This window comes from Anarhichas minor, unplaced genomic scaffold, assembly GCF_050575085.1.
Source record: "Anarhichas minor isolate MPS153535 unplaced genomic scaffold, ASM5057508v1 ptg000062l, whole genome shotgun sequence".
Classification (NCBI taxonomy): Eukaryota; Metazoa; Chordata; class Actinopteri; order Perciformes; family Anarhichadidae; genus Anarhichas; species Anarhichas minor.
The window spans coordinates 6,164,800-6,192,077 of record NW_027466508.1 but is presented as its reverse complement, the minus strand read 5'-3'; the positions used below and the strand labels follow the sequence as shown (position 1 = coordinate 6,192,077).

The 27,278-nt window shown below is 41.0% G+C and overlaps 1 protein-coding gene across 2 annotated transcripts in view; it reads left to right on the top strand.

Annotated features, from left to right (window-relative positions):
* The first annotated feature begins 4,351 nt into the window (after positions 1 to 4,351).
* The window catches only part of LOC142933757 (myocyte-specific enhancer factor 2A-like), a 36,708-nt gene continuing 13,781 nt past the window's right edge, over positions 4,352 to 27,278 (top strand). The window contains exons 1-3 of one of the 2 annotated variants that reach the window (XM_076077973.1): positions 4,352 to 4,430; positions 19,954 to 20,129; positions 25,009 to 25,212. In XM_076077973.1, coding sequence (XP_075934088.1) covers positions 20,076 to 20,129; positions 25,009 to 25,212 — 258 coding nt within the window. In that variant the 5' untranslated portion in view covers positions 4,352 to 4,430; positions 19,954 to 20,075. Of the gene's footprint in view, positions 4,431 to 14,933; positions 15,027 to 19,953; positions 20,130 to 25,008; positions 25,213 to 27,278 lie in introns of those variants that run through there. The other variant, XM_076077972.1, reaches the window with a different exon arrangement.

The window sequence follows — 27,278 nt, the reverse complement described above, 5'->3', positions numbered from 1 at the left end:
ACCACAGAGGCCCTGTGGCACCACTACACACTAAAAACTGTAACATAATAATATTCATTTCCCACTTTCATCAGTCCTGTCACATGTAATCTGGACCAGTCTGGTTTTATCCGGTTTGACTGAGTCCAACATTCATGGAGAAAGACACAATTTTTGTTTTTCACCTTACACACTGTGTAAATATGGATGTATTTATCTCCACTGTCTGTTGAAACAAATGCATGGACAATGTTTTTCATAGGATTTTTAGAGGAGCGGATTTGAATGTATATTTAGAAAATATTATTTATTCATTTCCTTTGACTTTGTTTGCTGCCACTTTGCAAAGCTTCTCTGTGTGAAGTTTCAATCTGCTGGGTGAATATGTATGGACTAAGCAATAGCACAGTGGCACTGAGGGACAAAACACAAAAAGAATTTCACAAAACAGCAAAAGAGAAAACACAACTACGTTTGGTCAGACTAAAACAGAAAAATGTAGGTTCGTTGTGGCCAATGATTCCTTGTCAGTGAATGTGACAAACACTACAACTTCTTTCCCAATTGTTTTGTGGAATGTCATCGTGTTTGTGAAATACTGTGTTTTAAAAAAAATGTTTTATTGTTTTGTGAAATGTTGATTTGACTTTAAGGGCCACCGTAAAATATATTGTGAAACATATATTTCACAATATATGTGGTTGTAGTCGACACTATCAACCACAACATCCTTCTCTCCCGCCTCGAATCCTCCCTCAATATCACCCAAACTGCTCTCTCCTGGCTTAAATCATATCTTACAAACAGTTCATCAGTATGAACAACTGCATCTCCTCCACTGCTCCTCTGTCTCAAGGCGTCCCCCAGGGTTCGGTCCTTGGTCCTCTTCTGTTCATCCTCTACTTGCTCCCTCTTGGTAATATCATAAGTCAACATGGTCTCCACTTCCACTGCTATGCCGATGATGTCCAGCTCTACATCTCCACAAAGGTCATTACCATTGCTACTCACTCCACTCTCACCAACTGCCTCACTGTTATTAAATCATGGATGCAAACCAACTTCCTCAAACTCAACTGTGATAAATCTGACATGATCATCATCGGTCCCAAATCCCTCACCAAAACCAGTCACAACTTCTGCCTCACCATCGACAACTCCACTCTGCCCCACGCATCCGCAACCTCGGAGTAATGTTTGACAGCAAACTCTCCTTTGAACACACGTCAACCAAATCACCAGAACTGCCTTTTTACACTTCAAAAACATAGCCCGTCTCCGCCCATCACTCTCCTTATCTACTGCTGAAACTTTGATCCACGCCTTCATCACCTCCAGAATCGACTACTGCAACAGTATTCTTCATGGAACATCATCCAAAATCCTAAATAAACTCCAGTACATCTCTGCTGCTCGCCTGTTCACCCACTCCCGCTCCCGTGATCACATCACCCCTGTTCTCCAGAATCTCCACTGGCTCCCCGTCCCACAACGGATCCAATACAAAGTCCTTCTCCTCACTCATAAAGCCCTCCACAATCAGGCCCCCTCCTACCTCACCGACCTGCTTCACCACCACACTCCATCCCGTCGGCTCCGCTCCTCTGATGCCAACCTCTTGTCCCTTCCACTCAGGACCAAGCACCGGACATGGGGTGACAGAGCCTTCTCCATATCTGCCCCCTCCCTCTGGAATGCTCTCCCCAAACATATCCGAGACTGCACCGATCTTTCCATGATCAAATCCCAAATCAAAACTCACCTTTTCAGAACTGCTTTTAAAGGTGTGACCAATATTGTGTGTTTTATGTTTTTAGTGTATAGCTTTTTTATATGATTTTAATGTAAAGCGCTCTATAAAAAAAAAATACTGTTATTATTATTAACATCCATCGCATTTCATAATATCAAAATAGAATATATAGTTTTTCAAGTAAAATATATAAACAATGTTGCTGCAGGCACAACGTGGTAATAGATCATCTTCAGTCACACTGTGTGCTGTTTGCTGCAACCAGTGACACATTTTTCATCTTCCTGTCCTTTGAAAAGTACTAATACTCATTACTTATGTCTACAGACTACAGGGCTGCTTTTTTTGCATCAACAGGTCTTTTTTGACTTACCCAAACTGACCCAACACCCACTATCCTCTTCAGTGAAGCCATAAAGAAATATGGATTGAATAGGTGATGGTGGCTCATGCTCTATAGTTTTGCAAAATCAATGATTTTTCTAAAGGATCAGTTCATAGAGAGAAAGTTTTGATACTACAGATCTTTAAAAAGAAAAGTTCATATGGGCGTCATAATCCAAGCAGTGTTTTATGAGGAAGAGGGTTTTCTGCTGTGAAATCCTATTACGGCATGACATTCCTTTCATCTGAGGTTATTATGTTTTTATGTTCAGGCCCGTCCTTTTTAATCCCTCTATCTCTCCGTCCTCACACCTTCCACTCACGGAGAAAACGATTGGGTTGCACAATATGCAAATAGAGATAAATAATCTTTACGCATGAAGATATAAAGGGCAGCTTTACTTCACAAAATAAACGCACAATAAGAATGTTGTGTTCAAGAATACTTGTGTAAACTAGCTTCAAGTTTGTTTCAAGTTCACTACCGCTTCTGTCTTTGAATCCGACCAATATAACCACCATTCATGTAAAATAAAATTGTATCTGTCCTGCTGGGAAGATTTTGAAAAGGGTGTTTCTGTGCCAGTCTGCCAGATTGATCTGCGTAACCAACAGCATCAACTGTAATAGAACCGAAGCCTCATTTTAATTCTAATATTATTGTCAATACCAATTTACAGTTAATGTTTGCAATCATTGATGCCAGACAGGTGTGTTCTCTGCATCGCAAAACACGTCATATCCAAGTAAAAAAAAAGTTTATGAATCAAATTCCCTGTTTATCTTTAACTCTAGTATTTCAGGATCAAAATACAGCGGGCACTGCACTGCTGAGGAAGAGCCACAGAAGGGCAGCCTTCACTCTGCTAGCAGCCTTTAGGGGGAGACAGAGTCAAACACACGCACTAAAACTCATAAAACACACAAACAAATTTCACGATGTGATTTTTTTTTTTAGCAAGAAAGGGTCTTTCTGGCATGCAAAAATAAAAAGTGATTATAAAGTGATTATAATCCACTTGTGTAACAGATCTAGTCTCCAGTGATTGCTTTTGCCTGCTGTTTTTAACCAGTGCTTCAGCTGTCATCTGACACAGGGACACATGATGGCACCAAAGTTTACTTTTTGCTGCTCCATCTGCAGCCTAATGACGGAATGACTTGTTTTGTGTGTTTAAAACACAATATCCATTTTGCAAAGAAGAATGGTTCCTGTGGAATCTGGCATAGGTTTATTAGGCCTCTTTTCTTTTCCTCTATTTTTTTATTGACATGCTTGCTTTATTTTACACATGGAATTCTTAAAGTAGCCTTGTGCTAGAGAAAATAAAAGAACTTCACAGTTGGAAGGGCAATCCATCTTTTCGCCATCAAAGTTTCATCCATTGAAGTTTCAGTGACAAAATTAACATTTCAACTAACAGCTTACATTTTTTGTAGTGGAAAAATGGCAGACGCTGTATGTCATTACTGAAAATCATTTGATACCTCTATACGGTAAACAAGAATCTATAAAACACTCAGGATAACACTTTTTAAATATAAAACCTGCCCAATAATTGTAGTACTAATAACAATGATAATACAATCAAACCAGGATGCTTGTGACTAACTCAAGGCTTCGTCAGCAGTGTTGAGGACAATGAGTGACACTGCTTTCACTGCTCTGGGGCAGATCTTCTCAGCTGCTTCACAAACTGGAATCTGTGGCCTTTCAGTCACAAGCTTTCATCTTCTTCCTTCAGGCCAGGGCTGAATGAAATATCAATGGATCAGTTATTACACTGGGCTTCTGTTTGGGTTGACACTGTTTGCCAGCAGATCAGTCTGGTAGGCCTTTTAATTGATCAATTCTAATTGAATGATGATCCCAGGTTTTATATGATCACATGAGAGGTTTATATTTTTATTACATTGAGCTTTGTGACTATACTTTTATCTGAATTGTATCTAAGCTTACCTACTCCCACAGACAAATTCGTAACGGTTGTAACACGTGCACACAATTTCACACTATAATATAAACAAAACACACACACACACACACACACACACACACACACACACACGCGCGCGCGCGCGCATGCATTCATATTATATAGCTTCAGACTCATACCTCAAAATACACGCACGGCTACACGTGTGTAGCTGCACACACACACAAACACACACTCTCTAGTGGGAGGAGCCAAACCTCGCGCTCGTGCTCTGAGTTTGTCAGTTTCCTAAATATATTGGACGCGGATTTGTCCCTGTGTGTTTTACCGGAACGCTTTGATACAATTTTACAGTATTTACAGAAGGGCGCGGAGGGGTAAGTCATCTGTCTTTATGCGTGAAAAAGTATGTTTTACTGTGCGTCTTCTCTGCTCTTGAGACTGAGGGAGGGAAGCCACTGCTCTTCATCTACTGTTAATGTTCCGATAGTCTTGTTGAGACGCTGTAACTTGGTCCATCACAGCAGTGTTTCCTAAACAGCCTAAAGCAAATGCACAACTAAATGTAGCGGTTACTGTTTATTTAGTAACCGCTTAATGGCTGTAGGCCTACTTTGTGTCTGTTGTGGTTCTGCGTGTCAGTGATTACAGCGACATTACGTCCACTGTACATGTGATAAACCAAAGTGCCATGATGGAGAGCTTAGTACAACTTAGATTCGCTCTGCAACGCGGAGCGAACCAGCAGGAATGTTTCATTACCAGTACAGTGACTCCATACACACACGAAGGTTGGGGTAGTGTTTGACCACCAATGTCTTGCTTTATGTCATACAACCGAATACGAGACTATATTATGTGAATTTAAATTTAAATAAGTACTGTCAGTATAGCACCTCAAACATACTAAGCATACTGTTTATCCCCTTGAGGACACAAAAGACTAGACATCCTGAAGGGTAAGTGAGGATTAGTTTTACAAACATCACTGAGGGAATCTGTGGGGGAGTTTTAGTAACTACATTTTACTTTTTGTCAATGCCAGTTGTTTGGTCAGAGCTGATGTGTTTTTGTTGTCAAATGACAGTGTAGAAATACTTACATGCCCATATGTATATTGAAAGGGTTATTGTGTGCTATAATGTTTTCTCTTGTCCATATTGCCCGCAAAGAGTTCCCTTCCTCAACATTTTTTTAGTGTAGGTGACACAATTCACAGCCTTTTGTTTTGTGTAAAAGTACAATCTTAAGTTCAGCTAAAGCTAATATGTTGCCTCAGCAGCTATAGCCTTTAAGAAGCGATCCTTTTGTGGCCAGTATTGACAGCAGACCAATTACAACTTCCATTAATGCTTCCAACGTGCATATGAGCGAGTGCGTATTGTTTTAAGACGGCATTGAAAACAACCGGCACAGCTTTTGGGTTCTAAACTTTAATGTGCACGGTTCAGTTTTACAAACGGGTAGCATTACTGCGTTTCAGTGCGGTTTCTAGGAGAAATAAGAAAATTCCAAACTTAACATCTAACCCAGAAGGGAAGTATTACTGCGTCAGTAAATTAAAAACAGTAGCTCTTAACTCTAGATATGCTGTGTAGGCAATACAGCAACAACACCAAACAAGTGTTCTGAAGATTGGAAGAAGTTTTGAAATAATTCAAGACCACTGCTGATGTTTATGTCTGTTATTCATTGTTAAAACATGAATTATTGAACGTTACATTTGTGATGTGGCGGTACCAAAACAGGGAACATTGTCAAAGCATGGTGAATCTTTCTCTGTTGAGCCTAATCGTCACTTTCTTTTCATGTTTGGAGGTTTTTGCTCGGTGCAGGGAAATTATATCCCCAAAAACAATGTCGGTAGAAAAAAGAGAGAATGTCAAAACTCAATGTTCACAAACACTGCTCTTTTTTTTTATTGTAGACTGCGTACACTTGACCAACTGGTGGGTGGGTGAGCGAGCAGAGGTTCCAGTTCACTTTGTGGATTTGGGCAAATATAACTATCATTTCAGAATGTTATTCTCCAGTATAATTCAACAAATGGATGGATCAACACAGGCTCCCACAGAGCATCTACCGCTGGACCTGTATTTGAAGGCAGCATGAAGTTGGTCTGGCTTACTCTCATAACCTGGCAGGGCCTGGGGGAATTCTTAAAACGTTGATAGTTGTTTTGGAATGAATGACTTTACTTATTCACCTTCACCATTTCCTGGCCTTTCTTCCCTGAATTACTCTCTCTCTCTCTCTGAGCCTCGAAGCTCGTTGTTCAGTCTCTCAATGTTAAATGGTTAAGAACATTATCATGTTTATAGATGTTTGTTTTGGGGTGTGGTTTCAGCCGGTACCAGTGACTGGATGACTTCACAGATGCAAGTTTAATATTTTTTTAATGGTCTATGCTTTTACTGGAACCAGGAGAGACAATCCGCAGTGCATCAGCATTTTATCACTAAACACATTTTGCAACACCCTTTTGTCTTTGATGAACATGAGTAATGGGAAAAACTTAAAGGGAATGTCTATGGAAAAGACTGGTCGCTACAAAAGCTATTGCGTAGGCTTGTAAGGGAGTCCAATCCACAGATCAACACTCCACATAGACCAATATTTTAAAATGTGCATGTAAAGTGAGAAGTGGCCGGTGAATAGACAGACCATGTTGTGCACTGGAGTTCAGGCCTCTTTTTGGTGCCCTGCTGCCTTGTCCCTGCTCTTTGTTTTCATATTTCATTAGCAGGTCTAGCAGCATGTAGCGTCACCTTCAATTATCCTCCAGCGGACTGACTGTGCCTGTCTGCTGGCTTTAGTGATTACAGGCTTCAGGGGACAGGTAATCAGGTCATGGTTACACTGTCACCCTGTTGCACTGCTGAGACCACAGGGAGCATATGGGATGAAGGAACGCTCCCATATCCACTCAGTTATAGCTCTGTCTAGTCTGGAGCGGATACACTTTCATTTTGTTGCAGTGCAATGAAATTAGTTGTTAGTTCAGATATCACGAGGACAGCATTAAGGATAATGGGTTTCTGTAATGAGCAAATAACACAGCCGGGGTTAGCGCGTATGTACCTTTGTTGTTTCCCATGTAGACACTCTATGTAACTGAAGCTTTGGTTCATATATACAGTATATAATCACTAGATGGTAAGGTATTTTAATTTGTCTTCCAGTCTGTGAATGTGAGCATGTTGGCATGTAGACATTAGCATTTAGCTTAAAGTACCAGTGTGCCTGGTGCAGACCAAAAATTCTAAGTTAAAAGGAGAATCACTTTATAGCTAGCTTCATAGCTATCCAGATCATTTAGTAACCCTGGGGTAAAACCCAGAACATCTTGTGTTCTGAAGTTTGAAAATGCATTTAACTGTGCATGTGGCCAAGTCACACACACTTGATCAAATTAGGACTTCTTTATCGGCGGTGCCGTAAATTCTTTAAGTTCGTAATCACAGTATGTGCTGAATGTTGCAATGCATTTCAGTGAGAACTATTTTTCATTGCACAATCTTGTGCATAATGGATACATGCCCATAATGTTCTGATCACTGTCAATCTGATTACGGTGTATGCTTCAAGTGTTTACTTTTTTTTTTTTTTTTACATCAGTTAACATACAGTCAGCAATATATACGGTGCTGCATGTAAAAGCCATCATCCAGACTGTGAGCACATGACAACACAGTAGGAACATTTTTTAAACATGCGTTAATAGACTTTTTTTTTTTTTCGTCTGACGAAATGAGAAAACTGGTTATCATTATGAACGTTTGATATTGTTTCACGAGAACGTCAATCAAAACTCTACTGGGTCCTAATGCGATTTGGACTGAAAACATCTCTGGGATCCCTGCCCATTTAAGCAAATGCACTCGGCCTTCATGCTAGAGCAATCTGATTGCATTCAACGCAAACCATTTTGAAGAGTGGGTTTATTTTTTGTGCCGTTGTAATTGCCGATTGGGCTGAGATTGTCTGAGATCACCCGAGCTTAGTATACAGTATTTCTTTAGTGATATAAGTGATTAATGTCAGTTAATGTCATGTTGTTTGGAGAGTTTTAGCTTCATTGGTGGTAGGTGAACTGAACTGAACAGAATGATGGAAATTGAGACATCGCAGAATAAAAGAAAAATCTATGAATTGACCTCTGAAACCAGAACTCAACAAGATACCTGGTTGCTTAACTCTTTAAGGAAAAGGGCGATGTTGGTGATGTTATCCACAGGATAAAGGACTGACCTCACTTAAGGTTCTTGAGTTTATTATAAGGTACATTTACCTGAATAGTTACCTGCACAGTTAAGATTTTAGTCTCTCAAATGATGCACCTCGCATTGTGTTTTCACACCATATACTTTGATTGTTTCCACCATGCATTTTAAAGTTTCTCTGCCCCTTTTGGGTTCTTTGGTTGTCTCAGATAGCCTTGATGCTTCGTATTCTTTACATCTGATGCTAAATATTGTGTTGATGCCTGTATTTGGCCATTGCAAAAGTGTAAAAATACCAATGGCAGCTTCCGAAGACATACATTATGCATCAAGTTGCACCGTCAGCAAGAAAAGCAGTAAAGAAGTCAGGTAAATGTGCAAGTCGTGATGTCTAACAACACTCTGTCATGCAAAAATAACATAATTACAAGGCATTAAAGATACTGTATTTTGAAGAGGTAAAATTAACTTGTAATATAGGTTATTGAATCAGTTAGTGACAGAGTATAAAAGGCTGATGATTCCATACTCAAAGTGAGAAAATATGACTTTTGTGTCAGCTTTACATGAATGGACATATGGATATTGTGTGGAAATAAAAGCCGTTACCAGTGACATGACCGCTTGCCCACCCTGGCAGTTAGGTTCCCTTGTGCGGCTGTATGGAGTCCATGTGTTCCCCGGTGGTATTTCCTTTCCCTCCTAGTTTCCCTAACGATAGAATATTTGGGGCCTTGTGGTAAACAGAAATAGCAACACTTCTGAAGGGAAGCCTTCTCTTTTTGCACCACACACTGAAGAAATGGAAGCGTGTGTGTGCGTGTGTGTGCGTGTGCGTGTGTGTGCGTGTGTGTGCGTGTGTGTGCGTGTGCGTGTGCGTGCGTGTGTGTGTGTGTGTGTGTGTGTGTGTGTGTGTGTGTGTGTGTGTGTGTGTGTGTGTGTGTGTGTGTGTGTGTGTGTGTGTGTGTGTGTGTGTGTGTGTGTGTGTGTGTGTGTGTGTGTGTGTGTGTGTGTGTGTGTGTTTATTTTACTGAGGGGCTATTTCGAGTCCTTCGTGACCGACTGACTGACTTTGTTTTTTCTAGTCAATTACATGGCCCGCTTTAGCGGGGCACGAGCTAATGCAGGCTGCTCCTGTGTGGACTAATGCATTTCTTATCCACTTTGATTAGCCGTGGCGATGCCTGGCTGAGCCAATGACATGCTGCATCACGCACGGCAGAGAGGATGAGAGGTTTAGATGACTTCTTGCTGTGGAGGCTTGTTGTTGTGTGCTTGTTACCTCTCTGTGCTGATGCTAACATCCAGACTGATGTGATTACGGAACAGCAGAGGCTCATTAGTTCTGTCTGCTGCTCTTCAATCTTCAAGTTTTTTTTTACGAGAACACACATGGAATAGCCTCCTTCTATTTGATGTGTTTATAGAGACATCATATCTGTTTTGGGAAAAATCATTATTGTTTTTTTCACTGAGGGTTTCATGACACCCAGAAATATGGCTTCCTTCATCACAGATGGTCTTCACACAAACGGCTGTGTGTCGATGTGTGATGATCATCACTTTCCTCTTTTTGTCAATTGAAAAACTAACGTCTTGCAGTTGCAAATACAAATTCATTTGTAGTTGTTTTTTTTCTTTCAGAATCTCAGAGCTGAAGGAAGAGTCGCCCTCTGTAATATTGTCTCCCCTATATCCGTCCACCGAGTTTGAGGTTGAAAAAGAGTTCCTCCTACTGCCAGGGCACATAACAAACACTTTCAGGTATTACATATTCATGAATTTCTTGCAGCCGCTCGTACAAAATCAAACCCAAATGTCTGTCACGCAATGCCAAAACAGTTTTATTGATTTCTGGCTATACGTAGGCCATATCTTTTCCCCTTGCATGTGGACAGCTATGACTAATAATCAGAACCATTTGAGTTTTAATGTTATAAAACCCCAATTTCAGTTAATTGAAATAAGCTACAGTGAGCCCAGCACAGACTATTCACTGAAATGTTCAGAACATTATGCAACTCTGGTTCTCCTGATTCAAATGAGTTGCAGACAGTGTTGAGGGGTCAGGGGAAATATACAAGTTATTCTATGTGTATCTTTGTAGGGAAGTAAAATTGCCATTATGTTTACTGTGTTAGAGCAATACCCTCTAGCGACGGCTTCGGTTGATGTTCTCTCCTCTGTTCTCCTCTCGCTGTGTTTTCTGGAAGAGCTCCTAATCTATGGGACTTGAGAACTCTGGGACGCCCCAGTAATCAGGCCTGAGCTGGTCCTTCCAAACCAGCCAAACCTTTGGCTGCCTGCCGCCTGACCGCCGGGCCACACACACCCGCACGTTTGATGCTAAAAATGCCGCAGAGGAGCTAAAAAATTACACTCAATAAATACAGAAATCAAATTAAACAATTTCCAAATATTAGCCTTGCAATCTACTTTCCTGCAGTCATATAAAAAGGCCTTTGATGCTCTCGGTAAATAGGTTTCCCCTCTGCCATGCCAAGTTAAACAGTAATGTTGGGTCAATGGAAGCGTGGCTTGGCCTAATTAAACTCAGTGTTGATTTGCAGATACAGGGTCCAGACCAGAGAGTGGTTTGGGTCTGCTCAGAGTCCAGACTCTGTTCTTTATGGTGCCAACACTTCATTAACGCTGGCTGTACATGGAGGCGCTCTCACTCCCTGCCGAGTTGAGGACGAGGTTATAACAGCAACTTCTACAGACTCTGTTAGCTTATGTTAACTCTGGTAAACTTTGAGCGCTTCTGACTCTAAGAACATGTAAAATATGAAATTATTATGAAAATAAATATGTCCTTTTAACCGATCTCACTTTTAAATAGGGCTGCAACACTTACAAATATATGGTGCAGGACCCCTCAAATACCCTCGCATACAATAGCTAGAAGGCAATTCTGATTAAATCCAGTCTCTGGCTTAGTTTTGACATCACAATGATTTTGTACAGCTTAACATATCTTTCATTCACTGATTGTGTTATTTTTAGACTTGTGCCATCTTTCAGAAGAAGTAGTTCTGAATGATATGCGGTGATATTGGTTGGCCGATTGACTTTAGCTCTTTTCTGTAGCTCGTTAATTGAATACGTGAGGTATTGGTATAGTAAACTAAGGTCAGTAAGAATTTATATCATGTCAATAACAATCTGTGATGTGGTGACTGCAAATTGAAGTCAGCTTGCCTTGCTGTGGCCTGGCAGTTCATGCGAATGTTACTTTCCCACAGAAGCACCCAGTGTGATCTCACACATGGCTTTCAGCAATTATACACCTTAATTAATCCCAGGTGACCCAGCTGATCCCAGATGTAATATCTCTTTTCATGCCAGCAATTCGGTGAAAGAGAAATAACTATGTGTAAATGCACACGGCTTCATAATTCCTCCTCAGTAAAGTCAGCTATGCCAGCTGCTAACAAATTCTAGCCAATTCTGAAATCACTTGCAAGGAGCATTTCTTGATACTCTGTATACACCACTGATGTGCAATTGATACAGGATGAATGTATGAGGAATGACTTGAATAATGGCTCCAACTGACCTCTACTTGTCCTGTACATATCCCATCTTGAAAAAGAGTCCTGCGTGTGCGTGTGTGTGTGCGTGTGTGTGGGGGATAGGAGATTGCTCGAAGGACCCTCAGGATAGAGGCCTCAGATCTACTTTCCATCGCTTCGCAACATTAAAAGGATGATATTACTTTGCTGAAAGCACAGAATTTCAATGAGAGCAGGAACAAACAGAAATGTTAAAGAATTCATTATAATATAATTTAGTAGATCAAAGGCTCGAGATACTTTTCAGTGATGAAGCTATGTGGCTCTGCTAACTCATCTGCAGTGAAGGTTTAAATTATGTAATGTATTTGTATGACTGTACTGTATGATTGGAGAGTGCTTTACTTTCTAAGTTGATATTAAAGTGTACACTGTACATCTATGTCTTTAGCATTGCGGTCAAGATACATTCTTTCTAAAGATAAATGTTACCAAACTTGGCTCCAGTAGAGCAGTGTTTCTCACACTTGTGGGGTGAGGACCCCCAGGGCGCATAGAGACATTGCAGGGGGCGACACATGACCGGGGCAGAAAGTGTGCAGTGGAGCTAAAGTTGAACCAATCTGATTCATGTTGAAACAAAAAAGCCAACGAGTGCTTTCACGCTAGCAATTAGTTGCAAAGTGGGAGGAACTGCTGCTTCAGGAAATGTTTTTTTCCCATTCTGTATTCCAATTTTAATTTTTAGTTTTACCGATTTCCTCAGTGTCACTCAGCTTAGAAACAGAGAAGCGAGCTTTGGAAACGAAGCCAGTCAGAGGCGCCAATCCGAGCCGCTGTGAATTCAAAACACTTTATCGGTGCAGTTGGGAATGAAACACGTAAACGTGCTGCTGAATTTAACCAAAGGTTGGCCCAGAATCCAAAAGTGAATGAACTGATGAAAAACCCATTAGCGCTTTAGCAGCTAAATGCTCCACTATGTTCAACAGCTGCTCTCTAACTGTGTCTGTCTGCCGTTTGGTGCTACACAGGGTTTGTCGCTGAAAACAGCTGCTTGCCCGGCTAAAAAAAATGACTGTGTGAGATTTATAGACACATCTGGCAAATTTGATGAATCTCGGTCCCAGGTTCACTGTGTTCAATGAGAGCCATGTGTCTTTTATATCTCAGAACTTCCAGCTCGGGTTTGCTTGCACCATAATGATGTTTTTTTTAAATTGAATCAAGTTTAATTTAGCTTGTTTTCTGCTAATTTCCCTGATAGTGTTGATGGGTGATGAAATTAAGTTGGTCAATAATGGGTTTTTAAGAGTAAAAGATCTGGTCAGAGATTTTACTCTCTGGAATATTATTCCCATCTATTTCTCTACTCATTTCTGCAAAGAAATATGCTGTTTATTCTCAGAATATGTGAGATTTGTGTTAGTGTCTTGGTCAGAAATACATTAAGGCAAAATGCTAAATGGGCTTGAAGTCAACCTCGTAAATGTGAGTGTGTTTGGGGGTCTTTGACACGGAATTGTTCGGAAGCCGTTGTGGTTGTATTCATTTTATCTTATTTTATTGGCCCAGCTGTTATAAATATTCTACTGTTACATGCTTCATGATTACAGTTTGGAAATTACACATTTTACCAGGACAGCGTAACACAACTTCATTCCGAGATCACTTCACCTCAGTATCACAGCTGATAGCTTTGCAGGGTAGCATGAGGACGGCAGGGGGGGCAAACATGGACATTTTGTGTCTGTATTGGAGGTTCAGCTCAAGACCAATTAGTGTTTTTACGAAAGGAACAGAGAGTATGGAAGCATAGCCATATTTTACAGGGCAGCTTGTGTTTCCATCTGTGTTGCAGGCATGACATCAGCGTCTCTTTGCTGAGACAGGAAAATCTTATCCCACTGCCACTGTCATAAAAGCAACACAATAATGAAATGACATCACAGCGGGCCAGTAATTAAATGAGTCGACTGCTGTCTTGGAGTTTTTACAAGGCTGGGAGATTGTGAGCGCAGCACGCTGGATAACTGCAGCCCTGAAGCTATGGGCTTGTTGAGTGTGAAATCTCATCATCATGCCTTGACATAAATGTATACACACACACACACACACACACACTCACACACACTCACAGAGCCTTTTCTATACTCACATCTCCTCATAGTGACTACTTGACACAGCATCTTAGTTTGCTAACTGACTGGGGGAGTCGGGTGGCATGGCAGATGACACTTTAAGTCACCTAATCTCCCTGGCCTTCAGCCTGGCATTAAATGTGCTCGGCTGCTGGTGGAGGGAGATGAGTTTAATTAATACATTTCAGGCAAAAACTCATTAGCTCGGTGACCTGCAAAGCAGCAGAGGCCAGCGTCGATACTCAGGCTGCATGATACCAGAGGCTAGCCTGTCTGACTGTGGGTGATGAATTAATCACAGTCCGTGCTCCTGCAGTGCCTGGCAGCAGACAACAGCAGCACTTGGATTCCTTGCTCCTGTCTCGCTATAAAAGACATAATAAGCCGTAGAAAAGGGTGAAGCGGAACGCTTTAAGATTTCACTTTACTGAACCTCAGGTTTTGTCATTGGGCAGAGTTACAAGGAGACTCATTTGCAGTTGTCGTTGCTGGTCGCCACGTGTGCATAAACTTCTGCTTTTCCAAAGATTGTGTATTGTGGCAGAGCATCATTTGCATAAGAAAAATGCTAATTTCATCGCTGCTTCTTTTGAGTAGCTGTAACTCCATTAAGTTTTTACATAAATTGTCATTCGCTTTCCTTACATCAAAGAAAACTCATATTCACAACTGGGCATGTGGGGAGGGTCGGCACACTGCGTGCTACCCTAAACAGGGAAGTATTAAACACTTCAGACAGTAAACAAGCCTGATCTCACTCCACCTCCCTCGGGGTGCAGGTCCACAACATAGCCTGCCTGTTTACCATGGGTAAGTTCCCCGAAGAACCTTTTATAAAACTCCACTTATGAGAACTTCAAAGAATGTCCGGGCCTAGCGGGGGAGAAGAATCTTCTATCAGTCCGCCTAGTTATGCCTGGAGGAAAAGAGCCGCTCTCTCTCTCTCTCTCTCTCTTTCTCTTTCTCTTTCTCTTTCTCTTTCTCTTTCTCTTTCTGTCCCTGCTGATGGAAACGATGCAAATACGATGCTTGAGGAAGAAGGGCAAGATTGAGCAAAAAGGGAGAGCAAGGAGATGAGCAAAGCTGCAGGGAAGGTAAAGACGTGAATAAGGAATGTAATCTGTGTCATCAGTCCGTAACACTTCTGTGAACAGTGATGAAACAAACTCTCTCGTCTTCCGGCAAACGGCCATGAATCTCACCATGGCTGTTTCCGCGGTGACAACCAGGCCCAGTTCGACAATCGACCGAGCCAAAATGATGTTCAGGCTTGCACATAGAGACAGTGGTTCCTTTATTGTGCTGGTTGCAGAAGACTGGGGGTTTACCTAGTGGTGCGTGCTGGGTAGCAGCAGCTTGACGCCTCATTGATTCACTGTTGGAGGGACTGGAGCAGAGGTCATGGTGGGGTCAACGCAATTAGAGATGAACTCATGGTCTTTAATGAGGAGGCGGGATGAAAGGGTTGCCAATTACTCTGTGCTGCTTTATACTGAAAACAACCTGGCGCTGTTAAGGCTCAGCATGATTTAACCTTCAGCAGTTCTGACTGTTTATTCTTTACATGAGGCGAAGTTAAAGGAGGAGGGGGGGGGGTTTGATGTTAGAAGTGTTGTTTTTCTACAATATCTACAATTAGATATTTCTACACTTATTGTTGACCCCGTTTATTGGGGTTTATTGGTGTCACCTGGGCAGCGTTAGAGGGGCCCTGCCTGGTTCTCTTGCACACTGGATGCTGGATGAAATACTTGGTACTGTGTGTGTGTGGCATACAAACACACATAAGGGATTGATGTAAGAGTTTCTAAACTATGAGCGGAATAACAATTGCCTGAGTTTTAAAGGTAACACTTTAATACTTAGTGACGGATGATAAACTAAGTCTGAGTTGCAGAAGTGTTGGTGTTCTTGGCTGGTATTCTTAATTCTGAAGAACTGCCATTATTCAAGAATTCATATGCTTATTATGGAAATTTCACACAAATGAATATGATAAGAATGATGACATGGATGCAACCTGCACCAAGACTGGATGGCGGTGACACACAACCGCGAGGCAGTCGTTCTAGTTATCGATACATCAATTAATATGGAGCTTTTTTCCTACCTTTATTCAAGAGCGTAGTCTTTAATTTAAGAAATCCAAGTGCAAGCAGAGGCTATTTGAGTGCGAGGACAGGGCTTTGAGGGAAAGCATAACAAACGAATGTGAAACCAATGAGTCATGCCGTCAAATTGAAAGACTACGATATTGAATAGAGATAGGGAAAAACACGCCATAAATTAGTCACTAATCATGAGTTTAAAATCTAGGAATTATTTGAAAGTATTTGTTGGACATCTTGGGAAATACACTACATTCGCTTTCTTGGTGAGAGATTGATGAGAAGATCGATTACCACTCAAGCCGAGCAAATTTCAAATTGTAAATATCTTAGAGTGGAGGTGAAGCATTAGTAAATCAAATGACTACTATATTTGCCACTAGGAATACTGTTTTTAGCAAACTGAGAAGAAATAATGTTAATTTTCTGCTCATTATGCAGTCATGTACAATAAAAAAAAATGCTAGATGGAAACCTGGCTCCATTTACCAAAACAACAGTAAGTCACATTCTGCTATTGTATGGGCATAACGGATATGAAATCCTGTGCAATCCAACCTTGGAAAAGTGTGTTTCACACCCTCACAAAGCATGGTCACGCTTCCAAAGATCCGCAGGAATTGGATTTCATGGGTGAGATGAAGAGAAGAGCGTTTGGCTGTGAGGTTCGCTTGGGGGGGGGGGGGGGGGGGCTTAGCACATCTTGTTAGGAATACATCCAGAGAGGCGGGGGGGATATTTTGAAGTTAAAGAGAGGCGCTGAAAAGGTCAGAGGCAAATATAGATGAGAAAGAGCTTCTTCACTGATGTTTGATCATACTTCAGGCCTTTCAGGAAATTCATAAAATAAATGTAGAAGTTATTTTCCTGTACTAAATATCCAGAATATTAATGTGTGAATACCATCATTTAAATTGTTTTTATTTTACAAGCTGGGGACCAACAATAATATATAATACAATAGAGTTTAATCAAAGGAAGATCATACAGATTCATGCAGTCATGTGATGCATATGTAGGTTGTGTTTCAGGCTTTTGAGTTCAGTGTTGAATTGTGAAAACCGATGGTTTTATTCCAAAGTGCTACATATCCATTTAGATACATCATCGGAAGATGAAAATTTCTAACTGTTAACATTTTTTTCGAAAATATAAAGAGACCTGAATTACCATCAACATCTTTTTAAATTGTGCTGCTCAGAGTATTGGATTAGGTGTGACTTTTCTTTTGGATGTAATGAAATTACAATATATTGCTCAGCCTTGAACATGTATGTGTGAGTGCTGGTTGCTGCAGCCCGTTGGATCATCCCGTGGGTTGTATTGATTTTTACGTCGGCAGGATAGAGTTTCTGCCATAGTAACATATTACATCTGCATTGATCAGGACAACTTGTCCGGGATGTGAGCTGTAAATGTAGAACCGGCTCCATCGCTCCACAACACTCTGAAACCTGAGACAGAGATGCATCGTCAAAGAGAGAACATTGCCTATTAACAGTTGGTTAATATGTATTTTATTTGTATTGTATGATTTTTGTATTCAAGGCTACATTTCTCACCAACATTACAAATAATATAGTGGTCATAGGACAGCACGAGGACACTAGATATCTTCGCTGTTGTCAAACTGGTAGATTTTCACATCTAAAAGCTTAATGTCATCTGTACTGGAAAAAAAAGCTAAAGTCATTAAGTAGTGGCATAAGCAGTAGTAGCCTTAATATTTAATACTGGCATTAGCAGCAGTAACAGCCGAGTGTCAGTCAAAGATTCAGCTTTTCAATCCGGGCAGGCGAGAAAGTTTTGATTCAGTTTGATTCAAAATGTTTCAAATCGATTATTGCTTAAACCAGCAGATCAACGCATCATCACGAATCAAAACCCACCTTTACAGAACTGCTATTAATGCGTGACGAATGTGTGTTCTATGTTTTTAGGGTTTAGCTTTTTTTATGATGATTTTAATGTTTGTAAAGTGTCTTTGAGAATTTTGAAAAGCGCTATATAAATAAAATGTATTATTATCAATACTCAGTTATGACACCCCTATCAGTAAGTCACAAACGTGCTAGAAAACACTTTCTGCTTTTCAAGGATGTTCCTAGAAAGCACTATAGAGTGACTTTAGACTGCTGCAAGGATTTAGCTGATTCAAACTTAGCAATATATAACGTAGCAATTAAACTGAACCATCACTCAAGAACACACGCCGCAAGAAATGTCTCGTCTCTTTTCTCATGGAAATAGCAGCACATGAGAGTGGTGCAAAGGATTTTTTTTTTTTTTTTGCAAAATACTTGTGTCTTGCCATCAAATCATCCAGATTGTAAAACGGATAAATCCGCATGACCTTTAAATCCCAAGCATGTAAGGAGTCTTTGTCTGTACAGTGTGTGCCCTGAACTGACCTGGCAGGGTCAGCTGGGATCTGGGCTGATGGAGAACTGAAGAGGATAGCGTGCAGCATCTTGAAACCAATTGCCATTATGTTTGAGGACAATAAATGAAATGCATGGGTGGCTGTATTTTTTATATAAATCTTTTAAACAATAACTCAAAGGGAGACCACAGTAATAACACAACTAGGTTTTAAATGCATTTAAAATCAACATGGGATTTACTATTTCATTTGATTTGTTCCTCATTCATCTGCTGTATGGGGCATTTGAGTGACTGGCACTCAATACCATTATTTAAAAAAAATCTTATATAGAGGTCGTTTCAATCGGCAAATAATCACCAATAAATTTCCCAGTTCCCAACCCTGTGAACTGGATCTGCAGTGGGGGTTTTGGTGGCTCATGCTCCAGGATCCACATGCTGCAGTAATCCAGAGAGGGTTAGGATAAAGCCTGGCTTCGTCCTCACTCTCTGCCTCCTCCCAGATCAGATGCGATTAGGAAAGAGCTAAGGAGCTCTGGGGTAGGGCTCAGAAACGCTGAGCAGAGGAGGGACACCGCAGCAAGGCAGGTGGGCACTCCTTCAGGAGGAGAGAGCAGGAGAACAGAGACGAGTTCACTCAAGACTGCAGGGCTGAATATTCATGTTGGTGCACGAGAAGGAGTGTCGCTGTGGAGGAGAGTTTGGAGCCAGCTAGACAAGGTGTGTGATGAAGTAGCTGCACTAGATTTAACTCTTGTGGTTTTCCTCTGTTAGCGTGCTTTTTAGTCCTCCCTTGATGTGTTTAATATAAATCCAATGGTCAGAGATTAAATTCCAAAGTAAAAGACTTCTGAGGCCAAAAGGACTCTGGAAACGACTGTGAAGAATGAAAGGGAAATAGCACTCCTGCACTCTGCTGTGCAGAAATGCTGCGTTCAAACGCTGGCAGCAGAGCTTTTGGCTTAGTCGTGTGTTCGTGGGTGGGAAACCTGGAAGAGATCAAGTCTTTGTTGCTGGACTTCTAAGTCCTGCTGGTTGGTCAGTGAACCTTGGTGCACTCTATGCCCTCCTGGTGAAGCTCCTTGCTGTCAAGTGAAATGAAGCAGCTGACGTCTTCATCCTTCCCGGCACAAACACGAAGAAAGCCTGAAGACTCATTGGAAGAATGATCCATCAGGTCGAACCAAGCTGACGCACATAACAGTGTTCAAGTCAGATGCACATTTGTACACAATAAAAAAATAAAATAAAATCCTCCAGCAAGCAGCCCTTAGTAAACTGTATAGATGCACTGTATTCATCTGTCTTTCTTGACCTATAAGGAGAGTATCTGTAGTTACGTCCAGCCCACAGTGCAAAGATGTTCTGCCCAATTTCTTTTGGAGAAAGGGATCTCTGACCTTTTTGTTAAGTGATGCTCTTGTGAACATGCACTATATGACTTCGACTATAATTTGAATATATTTGCTGACTATAAATGTTTGTGCCACTGTTTGTTGAGCCTGTCTCCATCTCGCTTCTTTTTCAGCAAGCCATGTCAAGCTGATACCGGAGTAACAGAGTTGACAGTGGAACTATGTGTTAAGGATTGCCCGTTACCTGGAGCCCACTGATATTCTTCTTCGGCTGTTAGAGGAAGTTGTTTTGGCAATGGGGAGGAGGAAGATCCAGATCACCCGGATCGTCGATGAGAGGAACCGACAGGTCAGTGTTTTCTTCTTGCTGTCCAATCGTCTCATTTTACATCTTAGTTGTATACTTATTCAAAGCCCAACATAACGGGTGCAGTATTGTTGCCTTGCCAAGCCCTTTTGATTGTTAAAGGTGCTCAGGGGTCAGCTCTCACTCTATAACCCATTTAAGGAGTACATCCCCCGATGGAAGAATTATGCCTTGTTTGTTTTCGGCACAAAAGGCCTTCGGGTGAAAGACGTCCTGTGCATATTTACTTCTGACAATGAGGGATATCACTATGTTTGAAGGTGCTCATTACGGAATTCAGAGCGAATCCATTGCCTCTGAACAACTCTCAACATGGAGACGGCTGAGCTGGCGGCTAACAGTGCTAACAGCATTAACAGTGCCAATAACCGTATCAGTGCTGAAGGAGCTAACAGTGTTAACCTGGAGGGGAACAGAAGGGTGGGTGCTATGCTTCCGGATGATATCAGCGGCAACTCCCGTATGAGCGCAGTGCAGAGCGGCAGCCGTGAGCTAGCCAGTGGGACACAACAGAGACTCGCATGCACTTGAATGCTTTGTTAACAAAGTAGCTCGGATTACAACAGGGACTTCATTCTCTTCTCCGTTATATCTTTACATTGCAAATAGTTGTTTGCTCCTATATTAATGCTCTGAATCTTTAGTTAAGCACCTTTTTAAAGATTTTGTTTTGAAGGCGACTGTTGGTGTTTTTTCTTCTCAATTTTAGATATGTTAGTGAATGTGTGCGAGCACCAGCTTCACTGCAATGTGTTGGCGAACTGAGTTTAGGGGAGATGTGAGTTAGCTGGTAACCCCTTAAAAAATGTCAGTCAATGTTAAAAAAAAGAGAGACTGATACAGAGTGTAGAGTTTTTAGCAAATAATAAGTATTTATTTACTGAAGTCAAAGGTAAAGCCGTGTGCTTAGTTTGTGGAGAACAGATCGCAGTGTTTAAGGATTACAATTTGAATCGCCATTATGAGACGAGACACAGAGAAATACAAAAACTTGACTGATGCAGAGCGGGCACGGACCTCTGAGGCTTTGCTAAGCTAAGCTACAAAAGCAACATGCTCAGAAGATGTTGGTTCTCTTTGGATCGACCTACATCTGTGAACAAACATTCTCCGTGATGAAGTTTAACAAATACAGATACAGATCTTCTCTCACTGACGATCACATGTCAAGCCCAACACAGACTTGATCTCTCGCACTGAACTGAAAAACAGAAAATGAGGTCATTGGACTACAAACAATAGTAAAAAAGTACTAATTTTGCAGAAACACGATCCCTGTTTTACTATTATATATTATATAATTATTCTTGCTATATAATTCACTGCTTTTTATAAAGAGGTGGAATAATATTGAGCAGGATTGAGTTCAGTCTATTGGTCCGGCCCTCAACAACAGTCCCTGTTTCTCATGTGGCTCCTTGGGAAAAGTAATTGTCCACCCCTGCTCTGAGCCGTTTAACTTTTGAGAGTGCAGCGGTCACAGCTGGTGGCAAGGACAGTCATTTGGGGTTAGCTGGGTCCGGACGGCACCCTGTCATTAGCAGGGTGGGTCAGCGTTTGGGACACACAGTGGCCTTCTCTCCTCACCGTCTCCTTGCTCAGCCACACTGCTGCCCACTGGAATCCCTCTCTGTCTGTCTCCTCTATATATATCAATCCCCAACAGCACAACAAATACCAGCCTGTCTGGAAGTAAGGCTCACACTCTGGAAATAGAGATGTGGCTGCAAAATAAATATCTGGGATGATGTTTATATTTGATGTTTGGTTGTCTTGGCACGAGCTTTTTTAGATAGACACTGCTTTAGCTGTCGGGTGTGCATCGCTGGAGCCTGCTGTATATTTAGCTCCTTGCTCTCTATTTTGGGAAGTTGGCTTGTGTGTTCTTGTTTTATCTTTCAAGCGCATCAAGTGTGTTCAGTTGGTTTTCCTCTTTTTCTACTATCACACAATTACACACCATGCAGAATATAGTATGACAGTAGAAAGATGCACCAGCGATATACCAGCAGTCATACATTCAGTATATTCTAAAAGAGGAACAAGGTGGTTCTTTGTTATCTCTTTTCATAGAAATCTCTTTGCAAGTCATGCTCAAGAAATAATGAACATCATTTAAAACGTTATTTAAGAGGTAACTGTAAAAAACAAATGAAACGCAACTCTTTACGGTAACTTCCCTTTAAATTATAGTGAGAACGGTGGCGTCCATTTTACCGCTATCATCTAATCTAGTTACTGTAATGAGATGCAGCATTTATTCAATGACCACTACTGTTCCAAGTGCTTCTGGCATTAGAGCAAATGTTCTGCTTGGTTCAACATGAACTTTGTTGGCAATCGGATGCGGGTCTTTGCTCCATAACTAGAACATGTGATGTTGCACGAGCTCCAAAGGACACTTTTTTGAAAACAATTTAAACTGCACTGGAGACAAAATGTGACATTATGTCACCACCACCATTGGGAAAATGTTCAAATGTTTTTCAGAAAATATACTTTTATGACCAGTATAGAAGACCAAATCACATGTCTTTCTCTATGTGGCTTCCTGTGCTATAAAATATGAAAAGCCACAGAGCGATCATGCGTATAATGGTACTCTCCACTGCTCCCAAGGTAAAAGCCTCCAAGTTGGGCTGGAAGTGGAGAGCGCTGTAATGAATGAATTAAACCTTTATTGTACGTCTGGGAATTTGCGTTGCAAAAAGAGCATTAAAGAATATCAAAAGGTCATCAACAATCATACATGACGGCTCACATTATAGCAGTAGGTTCCACACATTTTACCCAACATTTTCCTTTTTGTGTATGTCAGTTTTTTGACTTCCAGTGAGGCCCACTTAGGACAAAGCATCATTTCTTATAAGCAGGTCAATGCTCAACAGATTTAGGGCATTTTTCTGTAACCAGAGGATGAGCATCTGATACAATATAGGAGTAGTGTGGATGTTTTTCCGACAAACAGAATAAATATCTGTGTGAAATGCACATACGCCTGCTTGAGACAAAACTGTAGAAAACTGACAGTCTGATTAGGAGATTTCTCTTCTTCTCAACCCTTAAGTCATTATTGTAGGATAATTTACCCATAACTCAAACTTTTGGAAATACTGAAATCAAATGCTGCAAACGTGCATATTACTGTGCTCCGCCTTCATGTGTCACTACAGTTTTCAGGGGGCAAATGTAGTCCCTATTAGTATTTACATTTCATGTTGGCAATATTGAAGAAGCAAGACTCTCCACTTCATCAGCAACTTCTGATACAGTGCCTTTGAGCAAATACCTGAATGACTAACCGCTCTGCAGCCAACCATGGAAGATCAATAACTCCTGATCACTTACTGCATTACTGGAAGTCTTGGAGGTGTGAAGGCAGCTTCTAGATACGTGAGTCAGCATTCCAGAGGCCATGATGGAAGAAACGCATACAAAGATAAATACAGAGGACTTAGCTGCACACAGAAAAAAGAGATCTGTGCACCTGTGCGCTGCAAACATTAAGTGTTGATCTTTTGGTGGAGGTGCGTTTTATAGTTTCGGGGAACATGGAGGTTTCAAGAGTGCTTGTTATCGTTTTACATGTCACAATACAATATAACACTGTATGCTTGTAATGTTTTTTGGTTTCCTATCTCCAAGGAATGTTTACCGACAATATGTGGACTTTCAACAAATATGATTATGATCAATGCTGATAGCAATCACTAAGGGAGGGAAAAACATTACTCAGCTGCTTTCCCCACCCAGTGGCCCCACCAACTAAATTAGTGGCATTCGAGTTGAAGCCTATTTCCAGGTTGTTGCCACCCTTTTTTGGGAACCCCCCCCTCCTTCCACATCCTCCCTCCTCTTTATCCCGCTCCTGTGTGACGCAGACACATTTTGAATCACTTTTCTAATCTCTCTACACGACACGGTTGTATCAGCAACTGACTGTGTATCACGGTGTCATTTGATTGTGTGTCAGTAACTCGTGCTTACTCTGTGTTCATTGGCTCATTATCAATCGTTAAGAGCAGCAGCAGCCGAATGCCTGAAATAGGGCTGGGTGTTAAAACAAATGTTATATTCAATTACAACATTGGCCTGCAACGATTGTGAAAACGAGACAATCGTGACTAAACGATTATTGGGCCACATTCTGTTTCGCAAGGATGCTCTTGATTTGTCTTGTGTTATGAATCCAGCTCACTCCACCTTATTTCCACTGAGTTACTGGCTGGCATAAGTTGGAATGTTGAATATTTGTTTCGGAGTTTTCAGAAGGTTGTGGAAGTGCATTAACGTTATTATTATCTTATTTGTTTTGATACATTTTTTGGTATTTTTATATACAGTATATATATGAATATTAAAAATGAATACATGCATGATGTTTCAAAAGTCAATGAGTAATCGTGTTAAATAATTGTGGTATTGACTAAGATAATCGTGATTATCCCTACATTTGTCCATTTAGCATTATTATTGTATATCATTAAACTTTTGGTCTTAATTGTACAAATAATGGTGTCGTCTTGTGTCAAGGACGGCTCAGAATTTGCATTAGATCAAAGAAAAAGGAGAGAAACAATGGGAAGAATATGTAGATGAGCAACGGATTCTGGCTTCAAAAGGCTTTTAAAAAGCAATCGGTTATTAAACTCTTGCTCATCCATTTTGTTCTCTCTGCATGTGAACTGCTTGTCTTTGTCCAAAATTTGCCACTGAACAAGGACTGAGTTGTATGACACTGCAAAGATCCCAACTTATTTAACCGAAACTCCTCCTAATTTGTCCCTCGTCCTTTTATGTCAAGGGAAAGGAGCAGGTGATCGAAGAAAACAACATTGATCCTTGGTTTCTGTCTTGCTAGGTGACTTTCACGAAGAGGAAGTTTGGTCTGATGAAGAAGGCCTATGAGTTGAGCGTTCTGTGTGACTGTGAAATCGCCCTCATCATCTTCAACAGCTCCAACAAGCTGTTCCAGTATGCCAGCACCGACATGGACAAAGTCCTGCTGAAATACACCGAGTACAACGAACCCCACGAGAGCAGAACCAACTCTGACATTGTAGAGGTGAGTGGTAGTGTAATTTAATAAAGTGGTCTTCTCCATCACTAGTTATAATGTTAGTTCTAGTGTTGTCATGGGAAAGCTTTGACCTCACAAAGTGTACCCAGTCTGTGTTCGGAGACAAAATGTGAACTTTCTTTTTCCTCTATACTTTTGGTGGGCGGTCTATTGAAACTTACTATGCTGTTGCACTTAGTGTTGCGAGTGCCAGCTAAATGCAAATATGCATCGCAGTCAACAGTTTTTCTTTCTTTAACTCTTGCAAAATGTTAGAAAATATATTATATCTAATAGTTCTTCTCATGTGATAGTTCAGAAGAGCGCATTCATGCCTTGGGAATTGATAGGAGACCCTTAACATTACATTTTATCCATTGACAGTTGGTAGAAAGATGTATTTCTAGAAAGTGTAACGGCAGAGGACTCTGCAGTTGTCGTTAAGCTGCTGCTGCCTTCAGTGCTGTCTTACTTCTTTTCAAATTTAGGGAAGTAGAATATACATTTCGAAAGACATATAATGTATTTTATTTTCATTCGAGGAAACGCCTAAATGCTGAACTCTATATCCAAGTCAAAGTGCATGCCAAGACTACAAGTATCTACATACCAGTATGTGTAATCCTACAATGGATTACACATACTGCAAATATGGGTTTCTTAGTTTATTGAACGACTAAATTTGGCAAGCTGGTCAACTTCACTAAAATGTTACAAAAGATTTGGTACAAAAAATTGTAGGTATGCGAGAGAGAAAAAGGTGAATGTGTAGCAGCTACTTGATGGTGCGTCCATTTAAATGACTAAATAGTCGTGAGATTTTCACATCATGAATTTGCAAGACATGCGTAGATAAAACGCATTGGGTTGGTCCTCTAACTTTGGATTATGCAAATCCTCTGTGGGACTGTTTATTGTAGCATTAACACACGCCAGTCGTAGCTGGCCTACTGGCGACATTGATGCTTTCAGTGATAAGATCCAGCCGTTCCTTTGGCTGCATCGTGGTCCCTGAGCGGCGCTGCACTGCCTCTCACAGCACGTACTCATTGCAGCTGCCATTAATAATGACCGGCCATCGTGACTCACGTTCTTGCTGTTTACGTAAGCTTGTAATGCGTGTTTGCATTGCTGAGAGCCTGAACTTACTGCTCTCACACACACACACACAAACAACCAGAAACTGTCAAATTTAAAGGACGCTAAGCTTCCCAAAGTGTTTATTTTCAAAATGCCTCTTCCCTCCTTCCTGAAAAAGAGAGGAGCTTCAGTGTTCAAGTTTATTTCGGGAGAGCATGTTTTACAGCTTCTCTCTGCATTCCCTCAGTGTCCTCTGGCTTACCAAAATCACAGAGTCAAACTTCCCAAGTAAATCTAACATTGTGTCTCATGGGAATAAGACGATTGTAGTACTGCAAAAAAGCCAGAACAGATTCAGGGATGAACCGGAACATGCATGTGAAACAGTAAAGCCTCTCCAAAGACCACAACTCTTAAATGGTGAATTCATCCTCTTGGATGTAGTGATGGTAGTGGTAGAGGTTGGTAACATGCATCATTAATATCACCCATAATGATTCTAAATGGCATAATCACGTCTGTCCTCCTGCTGTAATAGACCACACGCAGACACCTGTGTCGGCTCTGTAAGCCATTAACCGGGCTGGATTTGCCTGCTTTGAACGCCTTATTTGTGTTTTTTTGTTTTCCCCACACATATAACACACAGACACACAAGCTGGTTAAAACAAAGCCTGGAAAGTGAGCGCTTGATCTTTTACATATCGGTCGGTCCATTTGCAACATTCAAGTCTAAAATTTGACTATGTGTAAAGTAATACCCCACTGGCTGCAACAGACTTCCCATGTCCTGGTGGACCGGTAGAAAGCTTCTTTGGATTCATTGTCGTTGTTTGATGGAACATGATGTTTGCTGATGATTATTTCTGTGGCATGAACACACAAACAGCCCCGCAAGTACTCTCGACGCACACAGGCAGTTTACACATCTTGCATACGCTGTAACTCTTAACTTTGTTTGGCAGTTTCTTTTAAAAGTCAAATTGAAATTT